Source organism: Cynocephalus volans, chromosome 7, assembly GCF_027409185.1.
Source record: "Cynocephalus volans isolate mCynVol1 chromosome 7, mCynVol1.pri, whole genome shotgun sequence".
In the NCBI taxonomy this organism is placed as follows: domain Eukaryota; kingdom Metazoa; phylum Chordata; class Mammalia; order Dermoptera; family Cynocephalidae; genus Cynocephalus; species Cynocephalus volans.
The window spans coordinates 3,414,911-3,436,243 of record NC_084466.1 but is presented as its reverse complement, the minus strand read 5'-3'; the positions used below and the strand labels follow the sequence as shown (position 1 = coordinate 3,436,243).

The 21,333-nt window shown below is 47.3% G+C and overlaps 2 protein-coding genes across 9 annotated transcripts in view; one reads left to right on the top strand and one right to left on the bottom strand.

Moving 5' to 3' along the window:
- The first annotated feature begins 274 nt into the window (after positions 1-274).
- On the top strand, positions 275-17,246 carry NAXD (NAD(P)HX dehydratase). Of its 3 annotated transcripts, none has more exons than XM_063102579.1 (10): positions 275-332; positions 2,776-2,926; positions 6,920-6,965; positions 7,634-7,722; positions 9,636-9,744; positions 12,534-12,584; positions 12,665-12,769; positions 13,633-13,753; positions 15,219-15,339; positions 16,375-17,246. In XM_063102579.1, the coding sequence occupies exons 1-10, from the start codon at positions 290-292 to the stop codon at positions 16,523-16,525; spliced, it is 987 nt and encodes a 328-aa protein (XP_062958649.1). In that variant the 5' UTR covers positions 275-289; the 3' UTR covers positions 16,526-17,246. The 3 variants fall into 3 exon arrangements, with proteins under 3 accessions (XP_062958649.1, XP_062958648.1, XP_062958650.1); XM_063102578.1 differs by having other exon boundaries at positions 285-458; XM_063102580.1 differs by lacking the exon at positions 15,219-15,339 and having other exon boundaries at positions 285-458.
- Positions 17,247-18,736: 1,490 nt separating this feature from the next.
- CARS2 (cysteinyl-tRNA synthetase 2, mitochondrial) overlaps positions 18,737-21,333 on the bottom strand; it is a 50,978-nt gene continuing 48,381 nt past the window's right edge. Inside the window, exons 14-16 of one of the 6 annotated variants that reach the window (XM_063102656.1) lie at positions 19,379-19,585; positions 19,041-19,119; positions 18,737-18,959 (exon numbers count right to left, since the gene is read on the bottom strand). In XM_063102656.1, the coding sequence (XP_062958726.1) occupies positions 18,871-18,959; positions 19,041-19,119; positions 19,379-19,585 (375 nt within the window). In that variant the 3' untranslated portion in view covers positions 18,737-18,870. Of the gene's footprint in view, positions 18,991-19,040; positions 19,120-19,378; positions 19,586-21,333 lie in introns of all 6 variants that reach the window. The other 5 variants (XM_063102659.1, XM_063102658.1, XM_063102657.1 and 2 more) reach the window with 5 other exon arrangements.

The following is a 21,333-nucleotide window of genomic DNA, read 5'->3' as shown; positions in this document are numbered from 1 at the left end:
TTTGCCAGCAACCTGCTTGCTGATTGGGCAGCGTTCTACCTCCAGCATTTTTCTGTAACACCCCATGCCCCAAAAAGGGCCAATAAAACAAACCCAACACTACACCTCAAGCCATCTTGTCTCCTTCATCCATTTTCAGCAAAACTCCCGGGCTAGAGGCGGGGCCAGGTCGGGTTGGGCATCGTGAGTGTCAATCACCTGGCGCCGAATGTGATTGGTGGAGGGCCGGACCCCGGTGCATGGAGCGCCCCCTTCCGGCGGCGGCGGCGCGGGGTCTGCCGGGAGACCGATGGCCGTCCGTGCGCGCAGCGCGGCCGGGGTCTGCGGGCGAGGTAAGCTCGGCTCCGGCAGCCCCGGGACGGTCGCCCGGGCGGGGCCCGGGGCCGCGGTCGCCGGCGCGGCCCTTGTGGCGCTGATTTCGGCCGCGCTCGCGCTCTACGGGCCGCCGCTGGACACAGGTACCGGCCGAGGGCCGCTTTTCCGGGCGGGCGAGGGCCCCACGCGCGGCCGGGGCGTCGCGGGCGGCGGGCGGACCCCAGCGCGACGCTTCTCCCCGTCGCGGGACTGAACGCCCGGTCCTTTGTCCGCTTCGTCCCCACGCGCCGGCGATCCGGGACCCGCACGGGGCGGTGACGGCTATTTCACCCTCGGTGGCCGGCGGGTTTTCTAATCACAGAGCAGAAAGCTGCTGGCAGTTACGTCACGCCTCCGAGGGAGCTTCAGGGTAACCTGCATTTACTTTCCTCGTGCGTGAATCTTAAAATCTCGTCCCGGAGGGTTCTGGTCCTCACGGGACCCGGACCCGGCCCTGGCGGTAGCACCGCAGCCCCGAAGTGGGATGTGACAGAGGCTCAGTGTGACAGCGAAGGAGGGAAGGAAGTGACTTTCACGTTGTGGGTTGGTGAAGTCGCTGTGCAGGTGATAACGTTTGCACACGTTTTGCCGCAAAATACTAGTTGTATATGAGGTGAAGAAATAGCTCAAAACAGGATTTTCCCACGTGTTTGTTTCTCGGTACTATACAGATTGCTATGTGAATGTAGTGTGAGCTTTTGCACAATCAGAGTATATTTTTCGCTTACAGTAAATGGGATAACACACGAGTATCATAAAGTGTCCAAGCGCAAGTATTACAAACCCATCATCAAAGTCCCTCTAGGCAGGTTAAATTATGGTTTTAAAATACTACGCTTGTCTTTACTAAGACATGTATAGGTATAGCTCAGAGCTGTCTTTGTTGTGGGGGCTGTCCTAGACCCTGTAGGGTACTGAGCAGCATCCCTGGCCTCTAACCCAACAGCAGTGCACATACACAGACACACAACGAATATGACAACCAGAAGTGTCTCTAGACATCGCCATGTTGAGAACCACTAGCAGAGACACATGCATGTAGTTTTAGCGTCTTTCATGAAGCTCATCACGTTTATGCTGTTCAGTAAGTGTGCATGTTGAAAAAACAGTGTATGGTCTTGAAACTCAGGGTGCTGTGTGGGCATGGGGGAAGTTTACTGAATTGATGGAAAGAAAGAGTGGGTTGCTCTGGCAGTTCTGTGCGTCTGTGGCCTGGTGCCACATCCTGAGGGAGGTAGGACTGCAGACGTGTCACCGGGAGCAAAACGTGGCATATGATGACAGACCTCTGGAGCAGAGGGATCAGCCAGCTGTACTTAGCATAGCAATTCTAGCTGTACCTTTTCTTGGCCAAAGGTTTGCAGTGATTCTGTGCCAAGTCTTCATCCTGAATTGCTTTGGAGGCAGGTGAAAAGGTGTTTGGGTTGAAGGTAATTAGTACTGTCTTTTCATCTCGAGCATCTGATATATCAGCTAAGGTAGTGACATCTACTCATTAAAGAAAATTACTTGAATAATTTTGTTGAATAAAAAGTAAAACTGGAAGAGTTAAAAGACAAAGCTGTTTTACCACAAAGAGCTGATTGAGCATTTGGTCTGTAGTGAACTTGTGACATGTCTAGTTTTTCCCAGCTGCTGACATAGTTGGAAGGGTAAAAACGTTGAGTGCCTCGTTTGAAAAAATATTGTTTATATTTGCAGAGATCCTTTAATTCTGGAGAGTATATATGCTTTATTATCTAGTCATACATTAGGCTCTATAGAATATATCAGCCATTTCTGTCCTAGTTTGAGCTGTTTTAAATATTAAGGCAAAATATACACTGCAGAAAGTTTTTCAAGAAATGCTAATTAAAATGTAGGTATTTAGAGACAACTCAGAATGATCAAATTATTTTGAATTGCCACTTTGAACCCAATTTAATATATGTGCTATATTTAGAATGCCATTTCTAAGTTATTTAATGGGTATCCAATTGAATGTTGGAAGGACAGTTGGGAATAGTATGATGAATCTGTCAGACTTTTGAATGTAACAGTATAAGGTAACAGGTGGGATGAAGAGACAAAAGACATAATAAAGAGAAATTGAAATGAAATACGTTAGTTTATTAAGTAATAATGTACTTTTTACTTGATAAATCTTTCTGGAAATTAGGTAGTCTTTTAAAATTTCTGATGCATTTCAAAAATATACTTGGTATATATAGCATGTGTTAGTATTAATGTTGTAATTTTTTTTAACATCATTTGCCTACAGAAATAAATTAAATCATTGGATAAAAATCTGTAGCATTCATATTAAGTCAACTTTGGAGAATGTTTTGGTTAGTGGGATATTTTGCTTAATTCTCTGTTCTTTATGTATATTAATAGATATTTATTTACTGTTCTGAATAATTTCATTTTTCTCTTTTTCAGTTTTAGAAAGAGCATTTTCGCTACATAAAGCACATTCTACAAAGGATATGGAAAATACTTTTCAGTTGGTGAGAAATATTATACCTCCTCTAAGTGCCAAGAAATTCAAAGGGCAAGATGGAAGAATAGGCATAGTTGGAGGATGTCAAGAGTAAGTGGCAGATAAAATGTTAGTATTTAAACAATTGTACTCTACCTACCTACCTATCATCCATTCGTCTGTCTAGTTCGTTTGACCCATTCAAGTAATCATTTCTAAATGTAGTCTGATACAGGTTGAGTATCCCTTACCCGAAGTGCTTGGGACCAGAAGTTTCGGATTCTGGATTTTATTTGATTTTGGAATGTTTGCATTATACTTGCTGGTTGAGCATCCTTAATCCAAAAATTTGAAATACTCCTATGAGCACTTCCTTTGAGTGTCATGTTGGTGTTCAGAAAGTTTTGGATTTTGGAGCATTTTGGATTTTGGAATTTTGGGTTTGGGATGCTCAACCTGTAGGACACTCAGTATTTTTTTAGTGATCAACTTTTGATTAAATTGCAAAAAACTCTGAGCCCTGATGGAATTGTTCACTGGTATGTGTCAGTGTTAAAGTTTTGCTTGTAGTTGGGAGATGACTCTTTTTTCCTATTCTGTACTTCTCTGTATTTGCTAGACTTCATATTGTGTCTTTTATAATCAGTATAAAACACTCAGTAACCTCTTGGCCTACTTTGTCAATTTAAAGATATTGCTGGAAGTCATTTATGAAATTTGATAGATCTGGTTTTATATATTTTGCTGTTGTATTTGTCACATAGAGATTTATATAGCTGGCCCTCTGTATCTGTGGGTTCCCCATCTGTGGATTGTACCAATCTCGGACTGAAAATATTTGGGGGGGAAAAAATTCCACAAAATTTGAATTTGCTGCCTGTTGTTTACTACCTGAATCCCTGAAATGAAGTGATGTGTAGGCATTATACTAGATATTATGAGTAATCTAGAGATGATTTAAAGTATACGGGAGGATATGTGTAGGTTATATGCAAATACTATGCCATTTTATATCTGGGACTTGAGTATCTGTGGATTTTGGTATCTGCGGGGGTCCTGGAACCAACCCCCGCCTTGGATACTGAGGGAAGACTAATTTGTGCTTGTGTGTAAATTATATCTTCTGCCTTTCTAACTGCCTCAATGAATTCTGAATGCATAAGGCAGCCTGTGAGAGACAGCCTGCAAGTGACTTCTGGAACCACTCTGCCCTCTTTAGGTCCTTAGGTAACAGTTGGGCTAAGCATCCCCAGATAAAATCTTAACTATTCGATTAACTGTATATCGAGAGATGTGTTGCTGTTTGTTCTCCTGCCTTCCCTCACAGTTTGTCATTGGGTAGGAATGCTTTGACTTCTTGCAGCATCTTAGGGCAGAGTACATGAGTGATATGCTCTGCGTTGTTGCAGATCCACAGTGTCTTTTGCTGTGGCAGATGTATTGAATTGTTGCATCTTGGCTGACTCTGGGGTTTGTTAGCAGCAGTCATTTTCTTTTGGTAATCTATACATGTGATCAGTTGTCTTCTGGTTTGTGTTTTGCACCTTAAAAGTCTGATGCTCATCTAGTTTGCTTGCATTTCTAAGTAACTTGTCCTTCTTGCTCAGATGTTTGTAAAATTTTCTTTTTCCTTAGAATTCCACAGTTTCTCCAGCATGTGTCCAGTTTTTGTCTTTTCATTAATTTTGCTTAAGACTTGCTGAGCCCTTTGTGTGTGTATGTCTAAGTCTCTCGGGATGAAGGAAGTTTGCCTCTGTTGCTGGTGCTTTACTTTTTGTCTGTTCTTCCCCTCCTACTACCACCCCCCCGCATGTTGGATCCCTGGATCTGTCCTCTGGGCTTTGGCATTTCCCTTTAAGGTTTCCATCTCCTTGTATTTTGCTCTGTTTTAACGTTCTTCCACTTGATCTTTTAAGCTTGAAATCTTCATTCCCACTTTTCCTGAGGTTCATCTCGTCTGTGTCGTTGTGCATCTATCCTACTGCATTGGGCACTCAGCTTGGCCTCTCTCTTTCTGCCCAAGGGTCTCCCTCTCTCCCTTTACCCTTGTTAGGTGTGGTGGGCCTTTCTCTGCTTGCTCCTGGCTTTGTCAGATCTCCAGGGTGGGTGACCCATTGGGTGGTGAAAGACAGCAGCTTCCACTTTTATGAGTCAGCTAGGAGCAACGTGTCCAGGGGACTGAACTCTCAGGCACAGAGAGGCTGCCCTTCTGCCTTTGGGACCCTGGGTTCAAGGGACAGCCTCCCCCACCAGGCCATGCAGGGCCAACAGGCTCACTGGGGCCCTTCAGTCCTTATCCGTGGAGAGAGTTGAAGGAGTCAGGGATATGATTCCTCAAATCCCTGCCTCCTGCCCTATTTTTGGGAAGTCTACATGGGAAGAATGGGCTGTCAGTTTTTCTTTTCAGATAAGTTCAGTAGTGTAGCTCCTTATCCTTTTCTAGGGTATAATTATCTAGCTTAATATGCATGAGTTAGGGGCTGGCTGGTTAGCTCAGTTGGTTGGAGCATGGTACTGGTAACACCGCAGGTCCAGGGTTCAGATCCTCATACCAGCCAGATGTAAAAAAAAAAAAAAGATATGTCAGTTAGCTTTAGGTACTGACCTTTAAAAGAAGAAACATCTTTATTCTGATTATAAGTAATATCTGCTTGTTGTAAAAATTCAACACTGCAGAAATGTGAAAAGTGAAAGTCCCATAGTACCCCACATAACAATAACAACAGCAACAATAATAATAGCAAATTATGGACATGTTTTTAGCCTTCCAGACTTTTTTATGCATGTAACTATTTTTTTTTTTATTTACAAAAACGGGACTGTGTTATATATATACTATTCGGTGATCTGACCTTTTCACTTAACACTATATCATGGATATTTCTCTGTTGGTTCATATAGACCATTTCTTTACAAGTAGATGTATGGTATTTACTATAAGGATGGGCTGTAATTTATTTAGCCAATTCCCTATTGAAGAGCAGTAGGTTACTGCTGTGCTTTTTCTTAATTAAAAATACGGCTGTGCTCAGTTAGTTAGAGCATGGTGTTATAACACCAAGGACAAGGGTTCGGATCCCCACACTGGCCATCTACGAAAAAAACTGACTGTGGATATCCCCATGCGTATATATCCTTTTGTACCAATCTGTTTATTTTCAAGGGATCGATTCGTACAAGAATTTTTATTCAATTAAAATACATATACATTTTAAATTATGGTGAACATTGCTAAGTTGCCCCCCACAGTTGCAGTAGTGTGTACCACCGCCAACACCCTCCCCCCTCGTAAGTATTAGCAGCCTTTGCTAGTCTGGTGGGCAAACTTCCTTGTTGTTTTAATGCATTGTTCTTATTGGTGAGGCTCATCTTCACTTTGTGGGGTGACAGCGTGTGTGTGTTGCCCATTTTGTCCTTTCCTTTACATTTAGGACACTTTGGTAACACCACTTTGCAGGAGAAGGTCATGTGTGTAAAGTGCTCAGTGTTTGTGCCCAGTTGGTTTTACTTTGGTTGGTAAAACCCTTCACTGTTTGGAATGGACGTAAAAGTTGCTCTTCTGATGCCAAGGGCTAGAGCGCTCCTTTCTGCGTTTGAAGTGATGTTAAACCTAGAGTCACTTAGCATGTTGACCCTAACACTGAGAGCAGCTGTTGAGTGTCTGCTGTACTCAGAGCATGCCGGTGGGTGCTGTGGAAGTGACAGTGTAGACAGCGGTGAGGTGGAAGCAGTTGGGAGGGTGCACGGTCTCTTGTTTTTCCTGGGTGGTCCTGTCTGCCTCTGGTGACAGTTCAGCTCTTTACCTGGAACCAGCGTGTTACAGGGAGACTGTGGTCACTTGAGCTGGAGTTTGACTCTCCTGAAATACTACAAAGGTTTTATGTAAAAGATTGACTTTGCTAATTCTGATTCATGGTTATTGAACACTTATTGAGCATCTGCTGGGTGTTGGGTTTGTGTTGTGTGCTTCATGTCTGTATATGTTATTGATAATTAATGTCTGTATTATGTCTCTGAATTTTTATTGATAACCTATTATTATTTATTAATCAAGGTGTGCTTGCCTTATTCTCAGAAGTTTTTGACTCTGAGTATCTTTTTTAGGTACACTGGAGCCCCATATTTTGCAGCAATCTCAGCTCTCAAAGTGGTATGTTTATTTAAAACTTCTTTATTGGGATTTTTCTAGTTGGATTATTTTAATATGATTAAAGCAAATGTTTTCTGATAGAAATCTAAATAACATTTTATGCTAATAATAGGTAATAAAAACACCATTAAATCTAACCTGACTTCCTGTGCAATGACAAAGTAACTTGAATTGAGACTTATTTTTTAAACATTTAAGTTTTATTCATATCACACTTCACCAGAATGATGCTGGGATGCCTCTTTAGGTCCTAGCTTAAGCAATTGATGCTTTTGAAAAATGGCAGTGTCTCAGACGTTTCATCAGGTCCTCATGGCTCAGCAGAGCAGTGACTGTGGAGTGGGTTTGGCTCTGGGGCCATGGCAATTCATGTGAACCATAGGGAGGATGGCCCAGTCCAGCTGGTCTGGTGTTGTGTGGCTCTGGCTCTGAGGTGGCAGCAGAAGTCTGACTTGACTTTCTGGGCATTTTCTTAGGCGCCTTTTCCTTTTCCTAAGCCACTGAGCTGTGACCTAACTACTGTACTTTATGTGTAGTAACTACTGAGTCTCTTGAGTGGTTGGACATCACGTGTCTTGTGCTAGGTGGGTGCTCTTCATGCCTGAAGCCACTGTGCTGCCTGTGGAGTGAGTCCCATGCTGAGTCAGCGTCTTGTGCTTGTTTCTCAGGGTGCAGATTTATCCCACGTGTTCTGTGCCAGGGAGGCCGCGCCTGTGATCAAGTCCTACAGCCCAGAACTGATTGTCCACCCAGTTCTGTGAGTCAGCCCGTGTGAGGGCTTCTCTTTCCTTGCAGCAACTTTGCTCAGTCATGTAGCGTTTACACTGGCACTGAGAGCATCTGTTAAGTGTCTGGGTACTCAGTGTTGGTCAGTGAGTGCTGTCAGAAGGAGTAAGAACACTGTGGTGAGTCCGTTGTTCTGTGGCCAGAATAAGATGAACATGGACAGTTGATACGGTGGGAGAAGAGACCTGGGCACCAGCCTGATGGGCTCCAGACTGGTGGCCATCTTCATGTGTACTCTGTCCCGTCAGGAGTGGCTGGAGAGTCCGAGGTCCAGAGGAGGTCTGTTGCCTTTGTGTGAACAGGGCTGCTTATGGCAGAAAACGGTGGGCCTTTCAGGCAGTAACAAGACCCTTCATGTGTTCTGGGTTTAGTGAGGTCAGCACTGAGCCGAGCAAACTTCTGCTCCTGTGGGGCTCCCCCAGAGCAGTGCTGTGCATAGAACTTCCAGCAGCACAGATAGTGCCTTTCAGGTAAAGCCCTGAGACACATGTGGGGGTGGGGGGTTTCCACACACAGGGAGGAGCCATTACCAAGCTCAGGGTGGGTGCTGTGGATATGTTGGGGTGACCAGAGAGGCTCAGGGCCACAGGCATGGGGTCACGCTAAAATGCACAGAGGAAGGGCAGGGCCCAGTTGGTGTGATAAAAGGCTCATCCCACTACTGTGGGGGATGGGCTCTTGGGGCTGGGCTAGAGGCTCTTGTAAGGATCCTGGTGTGATAGGTAAGTGGTCCAGTCAGAATGGCAAGAAGGGATCTGATTCTGGGTATATTTGGAAAGTAGAGCCCCAGGATTTGCTGGCAGATTGGATGGAAAAGGCAAGTGGACCAGATGCCACTATGAGTTTGGTCTGAGTGAGTTGTCATTTAATGTGATGGGAAGTGGGGGGTAGATTTGAGTGGGGATGAAGATCAGGATTTGGGTTTGGGGGGTGTTTTTGGTTGCCTGCTATACGCCCAAGTGGACATGGCTAGTAGGTGTTAGATAGGAGTGGAGCATCAGAGAAGGCCTCGACTTGGGAGTCATTAGGTGTGGATGGTGTTTAAAGCCAGGAGCTGAGGACGAGGTGAAGGAGTGAGAGTAGGCAGGGGTCCCACACTCAGATGGCTGGGAGCAGAGTGAAAGCAGGAGGGGTGTTCCAGAGTCGAGTGATGCAGCGATCTGCAGACAGTTCTAGAAGGGCCCAAGCCACTGTAGGTTAGCTCAAGATGAGGACTGGTGGGAGCACAGGGCACACAAGCCTTACAGAGCAGGTTCTAAGAGTCTAAGAGCAGAGGCTGGACAGCAGGGTGGGGTGGAAACCAGCAGAACTCTGTCTTACTCTGAACGAGGGCATCATCAGTGCTACGACGGGGTCAGTCGCTTGAGTCTTAGATAACTTGTCAGGTGTGTCTTTGTTTATAAGTATACAGAATATCCTTTATACCTACAAGTATATGTGGTGGAAACAAAACTGGTTAATTTTAGAGGACGAAGATAATTTTGATATTAGCCATAGTGTCTTATTGTATCTTATTTTAAATGTTGAAAGATAGGTATCCAAACTGGGACATTAAAAAAAAAGTAAACCAGTTTATGGAGATTAAGATAGATAAATGCAGTGTGGGGTCTGGATTGGATCCTAGAATGGGAAAAGGACATGGGTGGGAACCGGTGAAATCTGAGAAATTAATTAATAGTATTGAACCAGTGTTTACTTCTTACTTGTGATAATCTGGGTATGTGAGATGTTGACATGAGGAGAGGCGGGGGAAATGTATGTGAGAACTTTCTGTACTGTTTTTGCAAATTTTCTGTAAGTCTAAATTACTTTTTAAAAATAAAATGTTTTAAAAAGTAAATAAATGTTTAAGCATACCTTTCTGTTCTTCTTTTCCTTGCTTAGTGACAGCCCTGATGCCGTTCATGAGGTGGAAAAGTGGCTCCCTCGATTGCATGTCCTTGTCATAGGACCTGGCTTAGGTAGAGATGACACTCTTTTAGAAAACATCAAGGTAACGTATGTGATTTCTGAACACGCCTTTCACAAAAGACTTAACTCTTAAACATCTCATTCAGGAAATGGGAGAACTCTTGCAGATACCTCTCTTCTATGTGTCTCCCACTGCTTTGGATTTAAAAGTTTTCTTTAATAAAAATTCTCTAAACAAAGAAAAGGAGAGCACTGTGGAGACTGGGAAGGCAGTGACAAGAAAGACGCTGACTGATGTCCATGGGGAGCTGGGAGGTACCCTGCCGGGAGCTATGAGCCTCCCGACCGGAAAGCATGGGGGGTGGGCAGCTGTGGGTTCCTTTCAGAAGAGCGAGCTGAGAGAAGAGCAAGTGGTTAGGGAGCCAGCAGTGCACATTCAGGGCAGGTAATCTGAGCGACAGTCAAACACAGTGGAACAGTAGCTCCAGGTGACACAGCACACAGAGGCCTGTAGGAGTCTCATGTTTTCCAGGGGACATGGAATTAGCATGAGGGTGCAAGTCGTTTGTCAGGCAGCACTGTTCAGAACTTTGAACGTCTTTACCGCTTGCCGAGAAGAGGTGGTCAAGGTTCAGGAGTGCTATAGCCTTCACTAGTGTGTCCAGGGGGAGGAGCTGTCAGGGGAATCCCATTGTAAACAGCAGATCTGCCCAGTGGCCTGTGCTGCTCTGTGCAGGCTTTCCGTCTGGGGGTGCAGAGTGCATTGATTGGCCTCTGCACAGCAGGGGTGCAGCCTCTATATGTAACAGAAGATCTGCTGGTGGTGATCATGCCACTTTTCTGGATGGTTTGTAGAGGCCAAGGGGATTTCCTGCCAGGATGGAGCCATAATGTTTGGTCCTGAAAAGCCTCATGACGATGGCAGTTAACCTTTGGCCCCGCATGTTGATAACAGAGTGGGGCTCACAACACATCTTTTGACATCTCATACCCTCATCCTTTGACACCCTTAAGGTCCTTGATTCTTAGATCTTGGCGAATATTTATTGCTCCATATCTTGGTGTGGGTATAGATAGGTCTGACTTCTGTACTGGCAACTACAAGATTCAGGCTGGGGCATCCTCAGTAGGAGCCTGTGAGGCAGTAGGATTCAGTCAGAGCTGATCATGCCACCTGCGGTGTGATCGGGCACAGAGACGTCAGGTCCAACTGTAGTCTGCTTCAAGAAACCATTAGAGTTTTGGGGAACACAGTGGGGATGGAGGCGTCCGTAGGTCTGTAGCTGCAAGGCAACCCCGAGTTGAGGCTTGCCTGCCTGCCCCTCCTGTGAGACTACCCGACGGAGTCTGCCCTGCACAGCAGCCCTTCCCGGCAGTCCTGCTTCCTGAGGTGCTGAAATAAGAGGTGATGATTACAGGGTGGAAAAATGAAAACAAGAGGGATCAGACGAATTTAAGGTGAAAAAAGCTAGAGTTCTCTGTGCTTTAGGTACTTTTCTCCGTAAATTTAGGTTCATAATTTAAAAATTTATACCTTAGGAAAAAATACTCTCTACAATGTGGAAATGTGAGGGATGGGAAGTGAGGGTGTGCCCCACTGCTCTTCTAGCCCAGACTCCAGAGGTCACATTTGGAATTTTATTTTTGATTCTTTTCACTGCCGTGCATGTAAAATAGCATTCACAGCCACACGGCTTACTAGCGTTTATTGAGCGTTTCCCATGTTCCAGCTGGTGCAGACCTGCATTCTGCTGCCCCCTTACCAGCTCCCTGCCCAGTCCTGGCATGTAGCAGCACTTAATGGGTGTTTTCTGAGCGAGCTCATTATCTGATGTAGTCTTGAAAACAACCCTACAGAAGTCTGTTCTTGCCCTCGTTTTTCAAATGAATCCCAGAGAAATTAAATTATATCCCCAAGGTGGTCTTATAGCAAGTAAGTTGCTGAGGTGGTGTTTATCTTTTTCTTTTAAAAAACAACATTATTGAGGTACAATTTACCAGTCATGCAAATCACCCATTTAAAGTATACAATTGAGTGGTTTCTAGTATATTCATGGAGTTGTGCAACCATCAGCACAACTGATTTTAGAACATTTTCTCACCCCAAAAAGAAACCCCATACCCATTAGCATTTGCTCCCTGTTCCCCTTAATCTTCCCAGCCTCTGGCAGCCACTGATCTACTTTTGTCTGCTTGGATTTGCCTGTTCTGGACTCGTATGCGTGGGATCATACAATGTGTGCTGTGCTTGACTGTTTTATTCACTCAGCATCATTTCATATTCATAGTTCTTCCACATTGTAGCACGTATCAGACCTTCGTTCCTTTTTATGTCTGTTTAATATTCTATTGTACGGATAGACCACATTTGGTTTGAGTCATTAGATGGACAGTTGGTTTGTTTTCTCTTCTTGGCTATTACGAATAATGCTGCTGTGATCGTTCCTTTATGTTCCTTTTCATATAGACATGTGTTCTCATTTCTCTTGGGTGTATGGTGGGGAGTGGGATTCTCATTTGGAGGAACTGCCACTGTTTTCCGTGGTGGCTGCACTGTTTACCTTCCCGCTGGCAGCGTGTGGAGGTTCTGATTCTTTACATCGTCCCCAGCTCTTGTTAGTGTCTGTCATTTTAATTAGTAGCCATCCCAGTTGGTGTGCAGTGGTGTCTATTGAGGTTTTGGTTTATGTTTTCCTACTGGTTAATGACGTTGGGCATCTTTTCATGTGCCTCTTAAAGGCTCCAACTCTCACTACCCTTACATTTGGCAGTTAAATTGTAACGTGAGTTTTGGAGGTGACAGACATTTAAAATTTAAACCATGGCAGAAGTGATGGCCTTGTTGCTCAGCGTAGTTTTCTTTCCTGGCAGGGCATTTTGGAAGCATCAAAGGCCAGGGGTATCCCCATCGTTGTGGACGCAGTGAGTATGGCCTCTCCTCTTCTCACGGCTCGGGGCCCTCGGAGGCCTGTCTAGTGAGTGCACATCCTTGTTCTCTGCAGGATGGCCTGTGGCTGGTTACTCAGCAGCCAGCCCTTATCCAAGGCTACAAGAATGCTGTTCTAACTCCCAACCACGTGGAGTTTGGCAGACTGCACAAAGCTGTGGTGAGTTATGTGCCACCCAAAAGGGGGGATGCAAGCCCCTTGTCCTGAGCAGGGAGCGAGGGATGGCTCTGTGGTTCTGCCTAGCTCATTCCTGTGGACACATCTCTGCAGGGACACAGACTTGCAAGACAGTGGATACGTTTCACATAGATTCCAAGATGCACTTTTAAAAAAATTTTGGCGGTTGGCCAGTACAGGGATCTGAACACTTGACCTTGGCATTACAACACTGTGCTCTAACCAGTGGAGCTGATCATTTAGCCCCCCAAGATGCACATTTTTCACATGCTAACGTGTGACCTTACGTTTCATGGTGTATCTTTTAGATGAGTGCATCACTGATTGGATGATGTGGTGGGCTTGGAGCAGGCAGGGGCTGTGGGGTCAGCCAGCCCCTCCTGCTGTGTCCTCTGGCAGGTCACTTCCTGGTCCTGCCCTGTCTATTTCTCAAATGTGGACTGTGGTAGCATCTGCTTCATAAAGTGTGTGAGGACGAAATGAATGTAAAGCTCTGAGTCCTTACATAAGTGTCCCATAGTGTCCTGTAAGTGTCAGCTCTCACTAGTATTTGGATGTGTGTGACTTCTGCAACCCTTTTAGAACCCAGCCTGGGGTAGTATTCCTTTCCCTTTGTCTCTCCAGGTAGAGCACAGGCTCTAGAGCAAGCACCAGTGTCCGCTCCGCTTGGAGGACTTGCTACAGGTGATGCCTTGGGCCTCCTACCTTCTTTCCTTTAGCAGATGCCCAGGGGCACCTTTAGACAGATAGGACAGGGCTCTTCATCCTGTCATGTGCGTAGCGGGCTATTTTTACATGTCTAAGGCAGGCTTTGGTTTTTCTGGAGTTGTCTTGCTATGTCGTAGCTCGGAGGTCCTGTGGACAGTGCTGATCAACGTGCAACTGTGCTGAGTCTCAGCCAGGCCCTGGGGAACGTGACTGTGGTCCGGAAAGGAGAGCACGACATGATCTCTGATGGCCAACAGGGTGAGTGGTGGCTTTCTTCTGCCTCAGTCCACTCAGGGCCAGTGGGTGGGTGCCATTTCAGCCCTGGGTCAGTCATTTCCATGTGTGTCAGCGCCTATCGGTCAGCACCCGCTTGGTCAGTGTGGCCACGCCAGGTGCAGGCCCCAGATGGTCTCTGTGCACACATGCGTTCACTGTGTTCATCACAAAGGGACTTCCTGATGACCTTGTCAACCACAACTTCTTGAAAGTTCATATTTGTTTCACTTCTCACTATTTTGCACAGGGAAGTGATAGTGTTGAGAGAGATGTTTCAAGCCTTAATTCCTGGTTGTAGACCATACCCATTGGCTAGGTTTCCGTAAATGATTTATAAGCAGCAGCCCAGTGGGAACGTGCCCGCAACAACAGGAGATGCTGGTCCCGGGCCAGGGTCCCCACCTGCTGCCTCTGTTTGCCTGTGGCTTCCATACAGTTATTTGAATATTTTACTGCACTTTGTTCTATTTTATAAAAATTCTGGAAAGTGAGCTGACAGTAGTAGTGGATCACTGGGTGCTGAATGTGGTGAGTCCCATTCCCACAGGATCCTGTGGACTGCTCAGCAGGACAGTGAGAGCAGAGCCAGGTGCTGAGAGCCGGCGTCCACGCCATCCCCCCAGCAGAGGCACAGCTGAAGACACATGGAAGTCCTCCCTCCATTCAGATCTGCTCACAGCACACCACGGAGATAATACAAGGGACTCCTAACAAGAAATAGAGTTGCCTAGGAGATACCTGAAATCAGCACAAGGGAGTGTGAAGGCATATGTGGGCATGCGTGTGTACACGTGCACACTCAAATACAACCTCATCAGCACAGTCAGTGCTGTCAAGTTCACACACAGCTGGGGCCAGGAAGTGCAGCTGAGTGTCCTCGGAGGGACTCTGAGTCCTTTGAAATGAGCTTCTGTTACTACCGGAAAGCTTTCTCTGACTCTTACACCTTCACAGAAAGTAACACCTGATTTTCAAAACGTTTTCCAAAGAAAGAAAATTCTAACATGCTCGGGCATAAATGAATTTATGATGGTTAGCAGAGGCCTCTGCTCAGGGTGGTGCTGAATGCTGTTGGCAGGCCACATAAGGACAACTTCAAAGTGTGAGATATAGAATAGGGCCATCGTCCTGGGAGCTGGGCCTCAGGAGTCAGGAGGACCAAGGTGTCACTGTGACATTCTTAGCTGTGCTCCTCTGGAGCTTGTCCTCAGTGGCTCTGGTAGTTGTAGGTGGCTCCACTGGCCATCTCACACAGGCTGTCCTGGGGCTGCCTAGCCTCTGTGTGCCTGATTTTCCTCTCCCCTAAAACAGAGGCTGCCTCAAATCCTTGCTAGGACCAAGCAGGGAAGAACCGTAGGTGGTATAGAGTGCGCATTGAGGAGATGTGTAGCAGAGCACTGGTGACCATGCTCATGTCTGCCCCAACCTCTGCTCTGTCTCTGCACAGTGCTTGTATGCAGCCACAAAGGCAGCAACCGCAGGTGTGGTGGGCAAGGAGACCTCCTGTCGGGCTCCCTGGGTGTCCTGGTGCACTGGGCACTCCTGGCTGGACCTGAGAAAACAAATGGGTATGACTACATCTTCGTTTGTCCTACGAATCATTTCATTTTGTAAGCTATTTCAGTAGCTTACGCATTTGAGAAGTAGTCCCTTGAAACATTCCAAATGAACTCTCAGTGTTACATCAGAGACATCCCAGGGCAGAGGCTAGTCCTCTCCACAGAAGCTTCTATAGGCCCCGTCCCCAGCAGTTGCTGCGGATGGGGCCTGGGGCATCAGTGGTCTTCAGAGCTCTCCAGTTAATTCTCATGTGTAGCTAAGGTCGAGAACACCTTCTAGCAAATTCAGTGCTTTACCCTGTACAACAGGCTGAAGGTGTGGCTTCCTCAGACATTGGTCTTTAAAGATGTGAATTGTCTTTAAGAGGCAGTGGAATTCTAAGATACGGGCTCTAGGCCTGGTTCTGTTGTCAGAGAACTCTGTGAACTAAGGCAGTTCCTGTACCCCTGTGAGCCTCAGTTTCTCTTCTGTAGACCCATCATGGTACCTGTAAGTTATGGCCACTCATGCTGGGTTGGTACACCCCAGCCTCTAGAAGGTGAGCTTGTCCAGCAGCCTTCCCTACCACCTATTGGGACGGTGACGTCTCAGCACACCTGAACACGAGCACCAGTGCCATGGATTTAAACTGGGCGTGTCCCATGGATTTGAAAGCCACAGGGCGGAGTCTCATGTTAACTCCACTAAGAAAAGGTACAGAGGGCTGTTCCATTTTCTCCCTGTCCTCCCCAGGATATGTGGCATTGGTAGCCAGAGTCTGTGTTCTCAGACCTCAGACATCCCTCCACATCCTGGAAGGAGTGAAGAGCACTGTGACATTACACATGACCTGAAGCACGTCTGCTCTTGACCATGGCCCTCTGTCAGGCCTGTCAGTATCCGAGTGGGAGTGGTTATTACAGCTGTGATAAAGCCACCTTCTCCCCAGACATACCAGGCTTGCAATTGCCAAGTTGGGGTCCCAAGGCTAAAACAGGAGTCAGAATCAGAGCCTGCAACGGCGTGTCCCCAGCGGCTGCTTGCTGACGCCTCTTCCCTTCCAGGTTCAGCCCTCTCATGGTGGCCGCATTCGGCGCCTGCTCTCTCACAAGGCAGTGTAACCAGCAAGCCTTCCAGAAGCACGGCCGCGCCACCACCGCCACCGACATGATCGCTGAGGTGGGAGCCGCATTCAGCAAACTCTTTGAACCCTGAGCCAGCGCAAGCAGGAAGAAAAGAGGCACTAGTGAAGGAGGAAACTGCACTTGTAGTGGGAAAACCCACTTCCACACAGGGGTCTGTGAGGTTGTTTTAAGTCTAGCATAAATTGGTTGAAGCAGAGAATTTAAGAATTTGGAATATAGCACTTTTTGGGTAAACTAACATGTAGTTGGTGTTATGATGACACTAAACAAAGTATTCCTGAACTTTGTATAGTTTCTCAGCACTGACTGGTAAGAAAAAAGTGAGGAGAATCCCATGAGAATGAAAAATTCTTCCAGCAGCTCAACTGAATTTCTTGTCTTACTCCAAGATCAGCAGATTTGTTTTTAGTCTGTACTTATTTCTTCTCCTCTCTCTACTGATGTGCACATTTTTCTTTGTATGGATAGTTTTCTTAGAGTGGCCTGAGGTTTCCTTGTTCTCTGGTTGTTTCTCTGGCTTGTCTGGTTCCCTGAACAGTCTCTCACCCTTGCTCATGGCTCTTGGGGGACGTCCTGATCAGACACTGCCCCACCTGGATTCTGCTCTTTAAAACTAGTTGTCAACTTTCAAGATTGTTTAAAAAATGGTTGCTGCTGTTATTTCACATCTAACTCTAGAAGCTTCACTATCTACATGTGAACTTTTCTGCAAAACCTGTGCCATGGACATTTTTCCTTTGGAGAACTACATTTAAATCCTGGTAACTATTAAAATATTTGGTTTATTTAAATGTAGAGTTTTGTATTGTTTTCTTAAACAGCTAAAATCCACCTTTCAACTGTCCTAAGTTAGGATATTATCGGATACTAGGGATATAAAAATACATAATACTATCCACCTGTCTATCTGTTATCTATCACCAGTGCTTTCCAATATTGCTACGATGAAGTAATTTGAAAAGTAAGCCTGAAACAGCCACTTCTTTCCATAGGAAATAAAATTTAGCGAAGTCACAGGGACCATTCTTATGTTTTCTGTTAAGTTTTTGCTCTGAAGTGGTACAGAATCCCTTGCTTAAAGGAGAGATGGGGAGTACATCCAAGCAGTTGGGGACTGGTATTTTTTTAATGGTATTTAATGGTATTTATTTAATGGTATTTTTTCTTCCCTGTTCTTTTACAAACTTGCGTGTACTCACTAGCTCCAGGTGAAGACATGCTCTGTGACCAGGGTAGCAATGTGCAAGTGTTTGGGTGGTCAGGTGAGGTGGCAGGCCATCAGGGGGACAGTCTGCCTCCCCAGCACTGCACGGCCCTGTTGGCATGTCTTGTTGTAAGGAGCTCCTGGGAATCTTCCCTCTGCCCTAATTGGCGTGGAAGGTAACTTCTGGATGGGTTTTTCATTTGTGGAGCAGGATGCCAGTGGCTGCAGCGTTGTGAAGTTTGCATGATACAGTAAACCAGGCCATGCCATCATACCTGTTGCCAGCCCGACAGTAACAGAGAGGAGCAGAGGCCTGGCCCAGGATCTGCCACCTAGGAAGTCAGGGCCACCTGTGTACTGCCTGTTGGTGTGACTGCTGTGGTGCCCATCCCGTTACGAAGGTGAGGAAGTGGAGAGCAAGGCCAGGCACTTTCTGGAGGCCACTGCATGCTGCAGCCCTCCCGCCCGTTCACAGGAGTCCTGCCTGTGTCACACCTCCCTGGGTCTTGCACTCCTGACTCCTCCAGAACTAGCCTTTCTCGGCCACAGCCCAAGCCCATTGCCACCCTGCCTAGACCAAGAAAGTCGGGTGGTGCTTGTACGGCTGTCAGGGTAAGGACTGTTGCAGCTTGGCTCAGGCCATGCCCTATGCCGTTCTATGGTGAACATTACTACCTTTGCCACCAGAGAGACAAGTATAGAGGATATCATGGGATAGGGGGTCTCCACGATGAGCACTGCCGAGCATTTGCAATATGGGGCGTTACCCTGTGCTTTAGACCCAGCAGGGCCACAGCCACATCCCAGGCAACCTCCCAGGGCTACTGCCCACAGGGCCACCCTCCTGACCCTCCTCCAGGCCAGTGCAGGCGGCCTCTGTGGGCTCATGCTGTTCTCTGTTCTTCCTGTGCTGGCCGGTCCTTGGGTTCAGGGGCCACTGGTTTCCTCACTCACAAGAGTGCTGGCTGACTTGACTTCTCTGAATACTAGCCATGATTTTACCAAGCTGAACGTCGAGGCTGTGGCCATTGGTACTATAAAGAAATTAATTTGGGCATAATTATTAACAGACACCAGTGGGATAGTATTGGTTTGCTTTATTTTCACATTGACTGAACAGCCACAATAGGAAACTTTAATATAAAGTTCTTAGCATAGGAGAGCGCAGAAGCTGTGTTGTGAGCCTGGGGGTCTGTGGCGTTACTCCATCCTCAGGTCCCCAGCTTTGGGTCTTTTGTCCTTTGATCCAGCAGTTCCCACGTGGATATGGTACTGCTTCTATCCTGGAGACAGAGAGATCCTGACTGAGGGGATACCACGTTGCCCAGGGGCTGCCAGGCAAAATGGGGCAGGTTCAGAGGGTGGAGTCCAGCTTGCTGACCTGGCCCTACACGAAGCAGCTGGATGCTGAGCGGGACACTGCTACCTCTGACACAGGCCAGAGGCTGCTCCAGTGCGACCTGGGGAGGAGAGACAGGCTGCGCAGAACCCGGACCTCACTGTCCCATGCTGCTGAGCCTCAGTGTCCCTTCTGGCTCTGGCACACCCTTCCTCCATGTCCCTCCGAATCTGCCATGGGGCAGGGTTCTCTACTCAAAAGTATGGGCATATCTGGGATGCCTGGGCCTCTGGTGGCCCTGCATTTCTGCAGCACCTGTTGACTTACACAGCTGCTTGGGGTAAGGGCCCGGTGTCCCCAGCCTGGGTGGCAGTGCTCACCTTAATGCTGACACCATGGGCAGCGAGGTCCTGGCGCAGGATGTCACATGCCTCCAGCAGGGGCTGCCTCTCGGGCAGCAGCTGCCGCCGGGCCTCCCCAGTGGCCTCTGGTGTGGCCAGCGCATACTGTCGGACCTTCAGCCGGAACCGCACCAGCTCGTCCACCACGCTGTGTAGCGTGGCCGTGCTGCTGTCTCCTGCAACACACTGAACACAGGCACAGTGGCTTACTGCCCCTGGCAACAGCCCGAGATCTACCCAGCCCAAGTCTTTCCCTGACTCCCTAAAGCTGGGCCCTTTTGAGTGGAGACTGGGCAGTGGCCAGTCTCCACTGTCCTTGGCTCTATTTGTTGTCCAAGCAAAGCTGACCAGCACCCCCCCCCCCACCACAGGAGCTGGGAGGAGGGCCTGGGAGGGCACACCACCTCTTCCTCCATGCAGGTGCTCCCCGGGCCCAAGACCCAGCCCAGGTGCTGGCTGAGGGTGCAGACCCCAGGCCCCACCAAGGCCTCCAGGGCCTCTCAGAATGCTGCTCCACAGGTGTCACCATCACCAGAAGATGTTTCTTTATCGTCTGGTTCACCAAGGAAAGTATAGAAGTCAGTCTAAGCCTTATGGACTAATGAAAACAAGCACTCATATATCCACTATAGGCAAACACTTAAAACAGTGTAGATGTCCCATAGGATCTGCTGTGTGAACACGTACAAACAGACACCAAGTTTCAACTGAATAGTCTGAGGCCAGCAACCTCAGCATCCAGCTGGATGGATAACTGCCGACTAACGTGGTATCCCAGGCGACCAGGATCTGCAGGAAGCCTCCCCTCTCCAAGGGTTCTTCTTCCCACCATGGACAACGGTCCTAGTGGTGGCTCACGGGGGACAGCTGTGACTATTCGGCATGTTCACGTACATAAAATAAGCAGAACCCATGATATTTTGCAACTTTGGGGTCAAACACCTTCAACTTCACACAATCCTCAATTATTGCTTGCATAATAAAAAATAATTTTTGTTGTCACAAAAATGTGGGCCCAGACATCAACCCTTAAGGCTGGGGGAAGGTGAATGAGCTATTTTTAACAAGGGCCAACCACAACTTGGCCAAATATCTCTTTTCTTACTTAACTGCAGACTCTGGAAAGCCACATCTAAAAATTAATACACACACTGCAAAAACCCGGTCATCTCAGATCAATAAAGACTTTTGTATAAACTGGCTAAGAGATCCCAGACTGCTCAGAAAAGGAAATTAAGTCCACCAGGTAACCAACAGGTATACAAATGAGCCAAACTTGGAAACTACCATGAAGATACTGCAGTTCTCTGTTAAGAGTGAGAGAAATTCACAATAGTGAGGTCCCAAGAGATGCACTCAGCTCACGGGCACAGAGGGGCAGCCTGGGGCCAGGAGCCTGGCCACCTCGGTGCCAGGCAGCTGAGCTGAGATGGCAGCCCTGTCGAAGCAGCCACACCATGCCAAGCACCCAAGGGCAGCAGAGGAAACTCCAGTGGCTGTATAGGCATTGACACAGGTAGGCAGGGACTGCAGAGTGGCTGGGACGAGTGGGCAATTCCAGCTCACGTCGGTGGGGGACTGCATATGCACAGCCCAGGCCTTTCCATGTGAATTCAAGAAAAACATGCATATAGAATGTTTCTTTAAAATGGCTATTTGAGCCTCTCCTTACCCCTTCCTGAACGGTGCTACAGCTGTCAAGTATAGTGGAGAGAGGTGGGTGCCTGCATGGAGGACAGTCGGTGTGGAGTGAAGAGAAAGAAGAGGGGTCCCTTCGTGGGACCTCTGAGCCCCAAGAGGTGTGTGTGCAGAGAGAGGGACAGCCCAATGCAGGTGGCAGAGCCCCAGGGGGTGAGGAGTGTGCAGGCATTGAGGGTGGTAGACTCAGTCTGGCAGAGGCAGGAGGGCGTCTGCACAGGGGAGACGGCTGCACG